The sequence below is a fragment of the Acinonyx jubatus genome, chromosome D3 (genome assembly GCF_027475565.1).
Source record: "Acinonyx jubatus isolate Ajub_Pintada_27869175 chromosome D3, VMU_Ajub_asm_v1.0, whole genome shotgun sequence".
Taxonomy (NCBI): domain Eukaryota; kingdom Metazoa; phylum Chordata; class Mammalia; order Carnivora; family Felidae; genus Acinonyx; species Acinonyx jubatus.
In genome coordinates, this window is record NC_069392.1 from 92292697 (window position 1) to 92307046 (window position 14350).

Genomic DNA, 14350 nt, shown 5'->3' on the forward strand with positions numbered 1-14350 from the left:
TTGACCTTTTATTCTCTGTAATGTGTCTTGCTTTCTTTTCCTTTCTGGCTTTGGGGAAGGCTATTTATTCTACCTGGAATACTCCTTCTGTTTCTCTCTTCACCTGGGTTCATCCTCAGTATAGACATCACTTCCTCTGGTCAGCTCTCCCCAGTGCCTGCCTGGGTAAGTTGCCCCTCCTATCGGCACCAGACTACACCATTATTCCACTGGTCATTGTCCCATTGATTACTTGGCTGTGTTTACCCACCATCGTAAGCTGAATTACACTGGTTATACACCTCACCAAGCTTGACCCTGTCAAACTTTCCCAAAGTGTTACAATAGTTCATGCAGATAATCTAAATGAACATATCTGAAAATTTTCTTCTGAAGAAATTACTTCTAGAATTATTATGATAGAATTCTTTTCTATCAGTATGGGATCTAATACTTTGCCAATTACATAATAACACCAACACCAACTATACAATTTACAAGTTTCCATTATCTTGTTGTCATACTAAACCTAGGAAAGTGGTTGTCTACAAAGTGATTTGTACTTTAACTTTATTATTGTATTAAAATATAGAATCACAGGGTAGAAGTGACTCCAAGAAATAACCTCCATCTAGTACATTTTTTATACTAGAACCTTTGTGTTCCATTCTTTCCTCTCTCTCATCCATGTTCAGGGCTTAATTATCATCTATATTATGGTAACTTCAAATGTATATTTCTATGCCAGGCTCTCTTCTTAGATTCAGACCTTGTTTCCAACTATCTGTTTGATATTAACACCTAGAGGTCTCAACAGCCATGCTCAATGTGGTCAAGACCAAATCTGTGATCCCTCATTCTTTTTCTAGTGTTTCCACTATCCATCCTCAACACAATCATTTTCTTTTTCCCTCTTTCTTGAGGTTTTGCATTTTAAAAAATTATTCATTTATTTATTCTATTTGAATATAGGTGACACACAGTGTTACATTAGTTTCGGGTATACAACAGGGATTCAACGTCTCTGTATGCTATGCTATGCTCTCCACAAGTATAGCTACCACCTGTCACCACACTGTGCTACTGCACTACCACTGACTACATTCCCTATACTGTACCTTTTCTTACTGTGATTTATTCATTTCATAACTGAAATCCTGTGCCTCTGATCCCCTTCATCCATTTTCCTCATTTCCCTATACCCCTCCCCTCTGGCAACCATTAGTTTGCTCTCTGTATTTAAGGGTCTGTTTGTTCATTTGTTTTATAGATTGGATGTATAAGTGAAATCATATAGTATAGGTATTTCTGTCTGACTTATTTCCCTTTGCATACCCGCTAGGTCCACTCGTGTTGTTATAGAGGGCAAGATCTCATTCTTTTTTATGGTTGAATAATATTATATATATATATATATATAGGTATATATATGTGTGTATACATATGTATATATATATGCCACATATCTATCTATCTATATATATATATAGGTATATATATATGCCACATTTTCTTTATCTATTCATGTATCTATGGACACTTGGACTGCTTCCATATGTTGGCTATTGTAAATAAACATAGAGGTGCATATACCTTTTTCAATTCATCATTTTCTTTGGGTAAATATCCGGTAGTGGAATTACTGGATCATATGGCATCTTTATTTTTTATTTTTTGAAGAACTTCATACTGGTTTCCACAGTGGCTGCACTAGTTTGCATTTCCCCCAATAGAAAAAGGGTTCCTTTTTCTCCACATCCTCACCAACATTTATTATTTCTTGTCTTTTTGAGTCTAGCCATTCCGATGGGTGTGAGGTGATATCTCATTGTGGTTTGTTTGTTTGTTTGTTTAATTTAAATTCAAGTTAGTTAAGGGGGGGCCTGGGTGGCTCAGTTGGTTGAGTGTCCAACTTTGGCTCAGGTCATGATCTTGCAGTTCATGAGTTCGAGCCCCACGTCGGTCTCTGTGCTGACGGCTCAGAGCCTGGAGCCTGCTTCGGATTCTGTGTCTTCCTCTCTCTCTGCCCCTCCTCCACTCACGATCTCTCTCTCTCTCTCTCTCTCTCTCTCTCTCTCTCTCTCCCAAAAATAAATAAACTTAGGAATATTCAAATTCAAGTTAGTTAACGTACAGGGTAGTCTTGGCTTCAGGAGTAAAACAGTGGTTTCAATTTGCATTTCCCTGATGATGAGTCATGTTGAGCATCTTTTCATGTGTCTGTTGGCCATTTGGATGTCTTCTTTGGAGAAATGTCTATCCAAATCCTCTTCTCATTTTTTAATTGAATTACTTTGGGGGCTTTGGTGTTGAGTTGCTCAATGCCATCCTTCCTGATACTTCACTCACAGCAGTGTCCAAACTATCATCAAGCCTTGTTCACCTCGCCTCCCAAATATCTCTTACAGCTTCCTGCTTCTCTTCATCTTCAGAGCTACTGCCGTAATCTCAACTCCACACTACCACCATCTTCCTTCTGGGCCACTCCAACAAGCTCCTAACTCTTGTTGCTACGGCCACCCTTCCTCCATCACCACTGGTGCCTTTCTGCTATAGCTAGCTATACTTTTCAAATGCAAATCTAATTCTATCAACCCACCTACTGAAAACACTGACTTGGCTTCTTCTTAAGAAGACCAAAATGACTTCATGACTTGGTCTCTAGCCTCCGTTCATAGTATTTTTCTTCCTGTGATCTGCACTTCCATCATTCTGGTCTCTTTGATCAATCTGACTACCCCATGCTCCCTCCAGTCCCAGGGCCTTTTCAGGGGTGCTCCTGCTGCCTGGAGTCACCTCCTCTTACCTCTTCTCACTGCTTTGAGCCACTAATGTTTACCTGTACTTCTGACTTCAGGTTGTTGCTTCTTTAAGACTTCTACCCATGGGGCACCTGGGTGGCTCAGTCAGTTGAGCATCCAACTTTGGTTCGAATTTGTGAGTTCAAGCCCCGCGTCAGGCTCTATGCTGACAGATCAGAGCCTGGAGCCTGCTTCAGATTCTGTGTCTTCCTCTCTCTTTGTTCCTCCCCCAGCTCGTGCTCTGTCTCTTTCTTTCAAAAAATAAATAAACATTAAAAAAAACCAACTTCTGGGGTGCCTGGGTGGCTCAGTCGGTTAAGCATCGACTTCAGCTCAGGTCCTGATCTCGCGGTTTATGAGTTTGAGCCCCGCATCGGGCTCTGTGCTGACAGCTTGGAGCCCGGAGCCTGCTTCGGATTCTGTGTCTCCCTCTTTCTCTGCCCCTCCCCCACTTGTGCTCTGTCTCTCTCTATCAAAAATAAATAAAATGTAAAAAAAATTATAAAAAAATAAAAAATAAAAACTTCTACCTTATGACTCAGTAATTGCATTACTGGGTATTTATCCAAAGGTACAAAAATGCTGATTCGAAGGGGCACATGCATCCCAATGTTTATAGCAGTGCTATCAACAATAGCCAAATTATGGAAAGAGCCCAAGTGTCCATCAACTGATGAATGGATAAAGAAGATGTGCAATATATATATATATATATATATATCCATACACACACACACACACACACACATATATATACATATATGTATACACATACACATACACACAGTGGAATACTACTCGGTGATGAAAAATGAAATCTTGCCATTTGCAGCACTGTGGATGGAACTAGAAGGTATTATGCTAAGTGAAGGAAGTCAGAGAAATATAGCATATGATTTCAGTCTTATGTGGAATTTAAGAAACACAACAGATGAACATAGGGGAAGGGAAGGAAAAATAAGATAAAAACAGGGAGAGGCAAACCATAAGAGACTCTTAAATACAGAGAACAAACTAAGGGTTGCTGGAGGGGGAGGTCTGTGGGGGATGGGTTAGATGGGTGATGGGCATTAAGGAGGGCTCTTGTTGGGATGAGCACTGGGTGTTATATGTAAGTGATGAATCACTGAATTCTGTCTGCTCCTGAAACCATTATTACACTGTACATTAACTAATTTGAATTAAGAAAAAGACTTCTACTCTAGATCAGGTTTCTGCATCACAGAAGTGTGGAGAGCCTACATTCTTCAGGAGTGTTTACTTCTGTTTATAATTAAACTCTCACTGTGTAGCTAGTTCACTAGTGATCTTATCCACTGGATTCTAAGCTGTTGTTTCTTGGTCATCGCTGTCTCTTTAGCTCCCAATAGACACACAAAATGTGTATGTAGAACAAAGGCAAGAAAGGCATGATTACGGGGTGCCTGGGTGGCTCAGTTGGTTAAGTGTCCAACTTTGGCTCAGGTCATGATCTTGGGGTCTGTGAATTCCAGTCCTGCATCAGGCTCTGTGCTGAGCCTGGGGCCTGCTTCAGATTCCGTGTCTCCCCCCCGCCCCGCCCCCGCCCTCTCTCTCTGCCCCTCCCCCGCCCATACTCTGTCTCCCTCTCTCAAAAATAAATAAACATTTTTTAAAAAAAGGCATGATTACACATAAGTTGTTCACAAAGAATAACTGTTCCTCTTTCCTGTAGGAATTTCAGTGGTTTTAGGTTAACCTTAGCAATTTATTTTATTGTACATGAGCACGTGTATAGTTTGTCTCTTTGTGCATAGATCAGTCACGGCTGCCAGATGTAGCTGCAGAGTGTGCATACCCTACATGGGGACAAGCTGAGGTGGGCGGGTGGAGCTGAAATCAAGGCCGTTCTGTTCACCCGTCTGTGTCTTGATGTGGGTTGGGGTCTGCTCAGAGGATAGGATGCTTCCCTCCCCCCACCCCCTTCTTTACATATAAAGGCACTTATAATAGCACTTCTCTCTCTAAGCTAGGGCCCTCGGGGCAGCAAGAAGCCCAAAGGGCTTCCCACCCTTTAAATTTGTACAAAAGTACCTGTGGGCTGACGTGTCAGACTAATTTAAGATTCTTCTCTGTTCTGTGGTCACCCAGATTGCTCTCTCTATGCTGGACTCACAAAGCTAATGCTGATTATGGGGTGAACTAGAGGTGAGAGTAGGAAAGATTCAGCACAGCACCTTCACTTTTAAAAACCCAACTGAACAACTAAAATCAAATCACCTGTATTTGTTCTGACACCAAGTTGGTTAAGAAAAAGCAGAACAAACTCGTGTGTGCCGTGACATGCCTCGCAGATAATTCCTCAGGTATGGCTTCTGATTTTGAATGACTGGCTGACATCTCCGCAGTGAATTTTCCCGAGTCTTTGAAAATGATCTTGATGAGTCACGCTGGGTCAGATTGCTCATTTCTTCTGTGCAGGAGAGAGAGGGACAGTCCTTTCAACATCAAAGCTGTTGATTGTAGTTTTAAACATCATTTCTTATATATCCGTGCTTACGTATGTAGGGATGTAGTGACCTGGACTGATGTCAGCAACTTTCATTGAATGCATAAAAAAAAAGGGTGGATCAAGAGGTAAATGTCTGGATGGCTGGGTGATAAAACAAATAGAGCAAAATGTTAAGTGTAAGATCTCGGTGACAGTATTCACTGTAAAATTATTTCAACTTTTCAATACGTTCAAAATTTTTCATAATAAGTAGGGGAGGGGCGCCTGGGTGTCTCAGTCGGTTGGGTGTCCAACTTCAGCTCAGGTCACGATCTCACTGTCTGTGAGTTCGGGCCCCACGTCAGGCTCTGTGCTGACAGCTCAGAGCCTGGAGCCTGCTTCGGATTCTGTGTCTCCCTCTCTCTCTGCCCCTCCCATGCTACACTCTGCTCTCTGTCTCAAAAATAAATAAACATTAAAAAAATAAAAAAGAATAAGTGGGGGAAAGCTTTTATTCAACATTTATTGACGTTTTATTATATTTATTATAATATTTATTTACATTATATTTACTAAAGTAGCCTAGGCATCAGGGATACAGTGCTGAAGAAGGCATGGTCAGAGTGTCGGTCAGCACTCCTGGGGAAGGAGACACATTAGCAGATGCTGACAAAACCACACAGTGAGTGCAGTGACAGACACACACAGAATGTTCTGGAATACCAAGGAGAAGCGCCTCCCACATTCTGGGATGTTTCTGTGTCTAGTGGCTGTGGTTAGGGAGATCTTCCTGGAAGAGAGGCCAGCAGAACTCAGCCTTGGATGGCAACGGAATGAAAATTAGCTCAGGCAGTGGGGAGTAAAGGAATTCTGTGAACAAACACTGTGTGGTGTCTTCGGGAGCAGATGGGCTGGGACTGGTCAAGCGTGGGGAGCTGTGTGCCCTGTTCCCTACTGGGCTTGATGCTGGGGGGGATGTGGAAGGATGAAGACAGGAAGAGGATGACAGGGCCCAGCTTTCCTCAGCTAGGTTGGTAGAACGGCTGACTAGAGAATATACCTGAGGACCCAAAGCTGGAGATAAGGTAGGTGCTCGTGTTGGCGTTCGTCAGGAATGACGTGAGTTCCAAGGCTGCCAGTGAAAGAACCGGTTGGAGGAATGTTTAGGATGTAAAACGGGAGAACTGGAGATGGGAAGGTGAAGGACAGTTAAGCACACTGCTCACTGTCGTTACGAGGAGGGCTGATGGGCTGTCTGGAACATTTTAAATCCGAGGTGCCTGTGGGAGACCCAAGTGGGGCTGCCAATTGGCAGCCAGAAAAATAAAAGTGAAGCTTAGGAAAGAGGTAGATATACTGATTGGGATTTGAAGTGGTGACATTTGAGTCTGCAATGGAGATGAAGAAGGGAGAGTCTGCAGAGAAATAAAATGAGAGGGGTGGGACTTCTGATACCTATTACAGTGCCTGGCACATAGGACCTGGGTAATGAACATGGGTTGAAAATGAATGAAAGTGGGCACAGTCCTGGACAGCCCCATTTAAGGATCAGCTGAGGAAGGGAAGCTGATGAAGACGTAAGAACAGCCCGTGAGCTTGGAGATGATAAAAGGGCACGTTTGGGAGTTGTCAGGGAGAGGAGAGCTTCAGGAAGGGAGAGTGATTACCAATGGAAGGTGAGGACTCACATCTGTTCTTGGGTCTGACAATTGCGAGGTCACGGGTGACCCAGGCGTTTCTGCAGTGGTAAGGGTTGCAGCGGGAGAACACGAGGACGCAGAGTCTAGGGAGCCCAGGCAATGTTGGGAGAAATGTGACAAAATGCTCTCTTTAGAGCACCTTTATCTGAATCAAGGGGGACTGGAAAGCTTTAACTTTACTGTTCATTACACTCATGATTTCTCAATGGAATATATATAGGTATATCATACCCATTTACCACTGATTCATTATCATATTAAATCATAATTCATTAATACACGTAAGGAACAAACACTTCTTCAATTATGACTTGTATCCCTGCAGGGAATTCCTGTAAAGAAGCAAACTGTGGTTATGTAATATCAGCCCTGAATTTAACACAATTTTTAAATGAATTCAGACATTTATTTAGTGCCTGCTGTTTTTGGTCTCTGGGCTCTACTGAGCAGGAGGTACCGGTAAAGGGGAAAAAGCTGAAATTATGGGAGAGAACGGCCGAACATGAGGTGCTGGGCAGGGCAAACAAGGTCCCAGGAGTGACGGACTGGTTGTGAACAGGGGCAGACACATCCTGTGAAACTGACTCCCGGGTCGGGGTAGCTGTTGAGGAAATAGGTGTGCACGTAGCAGCTGGGAGATTGAGGCAGACAAAGTCTGATGGTCTTGGTGTTCTGGAAGGAGACATGGTCTTCTGCTGAAAATGAAGCCGAGGAAGGGCAGGTGTTGCCCAGAGAGGGTCAATGAGATGGGAAAGGGGTGGAATGGTCATTAAGGAGAAGGAATAGGACAAGGACCGGATAAGTAAAAGGAGGTGTTTGCATACACACCTGGCCTCTCATTAAAGTGCAAGATCCCTGAAGGCGGAGTGGTCCTTCTCTTCCCCCATGCAAGTTTGACTCAACGGATGAATACCCAAAGCTATTTTGAAAGCTCCTACTTCACGTGTTACCTCGTTTTGAGAAATATAATAGTATTGCTTCACAATTAAAATCTGGGCAAAAGTGAACTTTTAGGGCAGTTAAGAGTTTTTACAAATGTATGCAATTAACCTCTTCCCTACACAACATATAGTGTGACTCTAACTTAAAAATCAGAATTCTCAAGAAAAAGTGTGACAGTTTTCTCAGAAAAGAATGATGAGTTCAAGAGACCCCCATCCAGCCAGTTCACCAAGATGTGTCAATTTCAAGGGCACACTTGTCGAAGTTCTGATAGCCCAAGTTCTGTTCTCCAATGGCAGGGCAAGATTGTCCTCACGCCCGGTTTCCTATTGGCTCTGAGATGTGGGCGGGGTCACCCATTCCTGCTACTGCCACTAGCTCCACCCCCATTCCATGCAAATGAAGTCAAAGCTCTGGTGAGCCCACGTGACCGGTCACGTGGTCGACGCCACCCTCGCTCCACCCCTCCTTTAATGACGTCATCACCTCCTCAAACTCTCTCGAGAGTTTGCAGAGATGCTAGTGAGAGGCTGGCAGGCCAGCCCACTGTGGCAGGAAGGGGGGGAGGGGCGGGGGCTCCAACAGGGGACCCCCACTCTCACTCCTGAGCCTCCAGTCCAGCTTTAGGCAGGGGCCCCAAGGGTCCTGTGGGGCAGTGTCCAGGGGTCCCAGGCACACTCTCCTCCCATTGGCTGGCTGTATTGGCATGCAAATGAGGGCACGCGTCACTTCCGGAGGCAAATCGAGCGCCATTTTCTCTTTCTGGCCGTGCTGGGAGGAGGGGACGGGGTCGCGCGGGGGTGGGCGCGCGCCGAGGCGGGGGTCCCGCCGCTCGGGGCGGAGGCGGGCGCGGGCGCGGGGCCCCGGCGGGCCGCGGCGGCGCGGCGAGAGGCGGCGGGGGACGCGGCGGCGCTCCTGGCGCCCAGCGGTAGGTACGACCCCGGCCCAGCCCCGCGGCGACGCCCCCGGCCCTGCCCGGCCCAGGCCGGCGAAGTCCCGACGGCGGCCGAGACCGCGGCCCCGCCCCGCCCCGCCCACAGCCCGCGGCCCGCGGCCGCCTCACGAATCCCGCGACGTCCTCTGGGCGCGGGGTTCGCGGCCCGGACGGCGCCCGTCATCCCTCCGCGTCACGTGGGGGTCGGGGGTGGTCGGCGGGGGGCGGGCGCGGGCGGCGGGGGCGGGGGCGTGAGGGGCGGGCCGGGCGGAGCGGAGCCGAGGGACGCGCGGGCCGGGGCGAGGTGAGGGCGGTCTCCGCGGGGCGCGCCTCCCGCCGCGCCGAGCCCCCCGAGCTTCGCCCCGGAGCCTGTTCTCGGAGCAGCCGGGGGCGGCCGCTAACGTCGACCGGGCGGGCACGGCCGCCCCGAGGTTTGCCCGGGGGCGCTTGTCCTCCGGCGGAGAGGGACCGTTGGAGCAGCCCCGGACCGCGACAGCCACTCCGGAGCTGTTGACGTGAATGGCGACGATGGATATGTAGATGTTGACATTAAAATTGTAACTTTCCGTGTGCCTCCGCTGCCTGCGCCGGCAGAGATGGTGTTTGCGAGTTTCCTGCGAACGTTGGGCTTTGGGACGTCAAAAATGCTACCTGCCAGTTCGAGTAGTGCGCAGTTGCCTGATGATAGTTAACTATTTGAAGTGTTTTCTCTGCGTTTGAGTGGAAGGCTTGCTAGAATGCGGTTAACGCTGGTTCTGATGGAATCGAACGAGCGGCCCCGGGCCCTGGCGCCACGAGGCGCCCGCGGCGGGAGCTGGGCCGGTGGGCCACACAGGTCTGATGGGGGCTGCGCACGGCTGGGGGTGGGGGGGACCGCGAGTAAAAGTGGAGGTGACGAGAGCAGGCTCCGCTCTGGTCCGAGGTAAGTGGTGGAGGCGTGACTGGCGGTTTTGTGAACGAACTTTGATAATTCGGTTGGAGCTGGGACCGCTGAGCCGCTGGTCTTTACGCGTGGCACCACGGATCTGTACGGGGAAGGGGAAGGGGTGCCGCTTGCGAGACGGCCAGGAGTGGGGGACCCGTTGACTTGTGTGACCGAGGGGGGGTGGCTGGATGTTGATTGGTTACGGGAGACGGAGGCCGACTTGTGGCCAGGCTGTCACCTGGAGCGGCCCCGGGGCACCTGTGGCTTTTGTGCGCGCGTGCTCCTGGTGCGCGTGTGCTCTTGATGCGCGTGTGCGCGGCCGCATTTCTGCCCTGCCCTCCGCTGGCTGCCGCCCTGTGCCAGGCAGTGTGTCCCGGTGAGGAGGCGGCCGGGGGCCTTCGAATTGTGCTCTCACGTAGGGCACGGGCATTACGTGTTTCTTAAGTTGCTTGAAAAGCGAGTCCTGTGTCATTCCAGTGGCCGGGACGTTTCATTAGGATTTTGAAGTTAGATGATCGCAAGCACAGGGCTTGTGCCTTTCTTGTATTCACTCACTCATCCTCACCAACTGCTTCCGAGGTTGTGCGCTCCTGTTTTACGGCCACCTGAGGCCCTGGGATTAAGTAATTTGCCACATTTTTACAGTTTATAAATTGTGGAGTTGATTTGAACCCAGGAAGTACGGTTAAAGAATATACGTGTGTTTTTAAATGTTTGTTTGTTTATTTTGGGAGAACAAGTGAGCAGGGGAGGGGCAGAGGGAGGGAGAGCAAGCGAATCCCACGCGGGCTGTACACCGTCAGCGCAGAGCCCGAGCGGGGCTCAGACCCATGGACGGTGAGATCGTGACCTGAGCTGAAATCCAGCCGGAGGCTTCCCTGACTCAGCCACCAGGTGCCCCCCAGTTCCAGAGTCTTTGCCGGTGAGACTAGTGTGTAGTGTTGCCTCTCATGTGAAACCCTTTTGGAACTTAGATTTCACAAGAACAAGGGTTCTCTGGCTTGAAAAGTTTCGTCTATTACCTGAACGGCTATTTTTTGAAGTGTTATTTTTTCCAGAATGTTCTTAAATGATCAAGATGCTAAAAAACAACAAAGGAAACCCTACACATGCCCCTTTGGGAAATACTATTGTGCACATCAGTGGGATTTTTGGTGATCAGTGAACTGAGACTGATAGAGGAGTGCAGCTGCATTAGTCTCCTGTTTCGTGGCGGAGAAGGATTTAATGTACCTGTTTTGGGGGGGGGGGGACCGCCTTAGCAATGGTGTGGGAATGGGGGCACCTCTGTCTGAAAATAAAAAGTGCCTATTCTCCAGATTCAAGGAAGAAGACTGACAGTTCCTGGCCCTACTCCCAAGCCTTGAACAAGTAGCTATAGGGCCAGCTAGCAGTCCGCAGCAGCCTCCAGGAAGCAGCCTGTGACAGTAGTCCAGCCCCTAAGCTAGTGCTGTTGAAAGGCCACCAATACCTGTACGCGGTGCTTCTGAAAACCCTGTAAGACCAGTGCTTACTATGTAAAGCCATACTTCTTTGCAAGTGACAAAGTTAGCTTCCTTGTTTCGGGTACATGTGGGTGGTGGCTTTAATCTTGGACACTTCTAACCAGCAGCTGGCTCTGGGCAAGAAGAGCCCCAAAGGCAGAGAGGGTGATGGAACTCTAGGGGGGAAACGAAAGCAAGTCTGGTGGAGTTGAGTGGAAAGCATCTAATGACTGTTCAGTTGAGCCTTGCTCTGGCCATAGGAGCCAGTGTGGGCTTGACAGTGACCTTGGGCTTAGTTTTTAGGGACACCATCACGAGGCTCCTGACAGCTCCTCTGTGAGGTGAGGCTTCTGAAAGCTAGAACCCAATTCGGTGCATTTCATTTCCAATAATTTTAGTATTTTACTTTATTTCCTGTGACTTAATATCCTTTAGTTATAAAGTGCTGCATGATCCTTCAGTCTCTCCTTTGGAGCCTGAGATACACTTCTGACCTAGATAATGGGGTTTGGAAAACTCATTTCAGGATAGCTTCTGAGGAACTTTGCGTTTCCTTTGTACCCACCCTGAGACTCTCCCTCTTACATGTTAACCCCTCTTCCCCCCAAACCCGCTCATTTGATTCTAGGCTGCCTTTTTGGTTTTACTTACCTTTTGCCAAATACATTGACTTTTCCTTTACCTCAATCGGTTTTTGATGCTGGTCTGTTCACTTAGACTGTCTTGGGCTCCAGCTCTAATCCTCCATAACCTTTTTGAACCTTTGTCTGCATGTCTTATGATTCTTCGCCTGTTTTATTTAATTTCTTGTTCATTTACTGTGAACACTTGCTGTATATTACACTCAGTGATAGGCCCCAGACATGCAAATAAAACATGATTCCTACTCTGAGAAGTTCAGTCGAGTAGGAGAAATGGATATATAAATAGATAATTGCAACCTGGTGCGTGCAAGAAGTGTGAACTTGGAGGGGCACCAGGTTTATGCTGGGGGAGGAGGGGTTACAAGAGGGGTGTGAAAGTGGAATTGCTGACTCATAGAAATTGTCATTTAAAATCTTTGGCTATATGGGCGCCTGGGTGGCTCAGTTGGTTGAGCGTCTGACTTCGGCTTAGGTCCCCGTCAGTGGGTTCGAGCCCCGCATCGGGCTCTGTGCTGACACCTCAGAGCCTGGAACCTGCTTTGGATTCTGTGTCTCCCTCTCTGCCCCTCCCCTGCTTGCTCTCTCTCTCTCTCTCTCTCAAATAAATCAATAATAATAGCTGAATAAAACATTAAAAAAATTTTTTTTAAATCTTGAGATATGGCCAAATTACCCTCTAAACATGTAGAGATTATGATTTGTGTACTTACTTTCACTATCAATAGATATTATCAATCTTTAAAAGTTATTTTGATAAAAAATTGGCATTCATTATTTTACGTGGTGTTCTTTAACTTGAATTTGACTTTTTTAGCTTTGATAGCTTATACATTAAAAAAAAAAACCAACCTTTTTTAAATTATTTTTTTTTAGGTTTGTTTATTTATTTATTTTTGAGCGACAGAGAGGGAGAGAGAATCCCAAGCAGGCTCTGCACTGTGAGTGCAGAGCTGGATGCAGGGCTTGATCTATAAACTGTGTGAGATCATGACCTGAACCAAAATCAAGAGTCTGATGCTTAACTGACTGAGCTACCCAGGTGCCAGCAAAAAGCTTTTTGAAATAGTTGCAGATTTATACAAAGTTGCAAGTATAATACAAAGAACTTTTCCCCCTGAAATATTTGAAAGTAAGTTGCCAAACAAGATGCCACATTACCCCCAATGCCCTTTAGCACAAGAGAAGCATCCTGCATATCCAGAGTACAGCCGAGTCAGGAAATAAATACATGATTACCATGGAACCCTCAGATCCCACGAAGTCTTGCCAGCTCCGATAACATTTCTAGTAAAAGAATCCAGTTAGACTGGCCCATTGTATTTACTTATTTTTAGTATCTTTCAGTGGGAACTGTTTCAGTGGGAAATGGTCTTTAGTTTTTCTTCATGATTTTTTTAATTTTTATTTTTTATATAATTGATTGTCAAGTTGGTTTCTATATAACACCCAGTGCTCATCCCAACAGGTGCCCTCCTCGATGCCCATCACCCCCCCCCCCCCATCCTCTCAGTTCTCAGTATTTAAGAGTCTCTTACATTTGCCTCCTTCCCTCTCTGTAACTTTTTTTTTCTTCATGATCTTTTTTTATAAGTGTATAATTCATATAGAGTTGTATGACTGTCACCACAGTCTAATGATACAACATTTCTGGCACACTCCAATAACGTGTTCCCATTCCCAGCTGACAGCTACCTACCTTCTATCTCTAGAGTTGTCTTGTAAATATTTCACGTACATGGAGTCAGACAGTGAGGACTTTTGCGTCTGCCTTCTTTCATTTAGTATGTTTTTGAGATTCATTCCTGTTGCGACATGCATCAGTGCCTAGTTTTTAATGCCAAGTAGCATTGTGTTGTATGGGTGTACCACGTTTTGTTTATTCATTTACCATTCTGTGGACACTTAAATTGTTTCCATCTTTTGGCTGTTATGAGTAGTGCTACCTTGTATGGTCTGGGCACTGGATAAATATAGGCTATTTTGTACAGGGTCTCTTAATTTGGGCTAAGAAGTCTACCAGACTTCTGTGAATTACTCTTGGTTATTATTAAGTAATGTTTAGGGAGCCGCTTGGAAATCATGTACATATCCCATTCCTGATCAGAGTTTCAGTGTATTTGTTTAAATCACCATGGACTTAAATTTATGTTCTGGTGGATTATATTTTAGTCACTGTTGCTATATACCAAAGCACCTCAGAACTTCATAGAATAAAACATTTTCTGAAACTCTCATTCTTTGAATCCAGAGTTCAGGCAGGAGCAGGGGAGATGACTTGTTTGATTCCTCATCCGGGAAGACTCTAAGGCCGAGGTGACATGATAGGCAGGTGTCTAGAAGTGTCTTCGTTCACGTGTCTGGTGCTTGATGTCGGAGCATTTCCATGTAGTCTCTCCACGTGGGCCAGTTAGGTTTCCTCACGATGTGGTGTCTGGATTTCAAGAGTGAAGGCTCCTAGACAGGCAGAAGCGTGTGGCATTTTGGTGCTCTAG

The 14350-nt window shown here is 46.5% G+C and overlaps 1 protein-coding gene across 6 annotated transcripts in view; it reads left to right on the forward strand.

Annotated features, from left to right (window-relative positions):
* Window positions 1-8483: 8483 nt before the first annotated feature.
* The window catches only part of ADNP2 (ADNP homeobox 2), a 31141-nt gene continuing 25274 nt past the window's right edge, over window positions 8484-14350 (forward strand). The window contains exon 1 of one of the 6 annotated variants that reach the window (XM_053206103.1): window positions 8484-8799. In XM_053206103.1, coding sequence (XP_053062078.1) covers window positions 8578-8799 — 222 coding nt within the window. In that variant the 5' untranslated portion in view covers window positions 8484-8577. The other 5 variants (XM_027069252.2, XM_027069251.2, XM_053206104.1 and 2 more) reach the window with 5 other exon arrangements.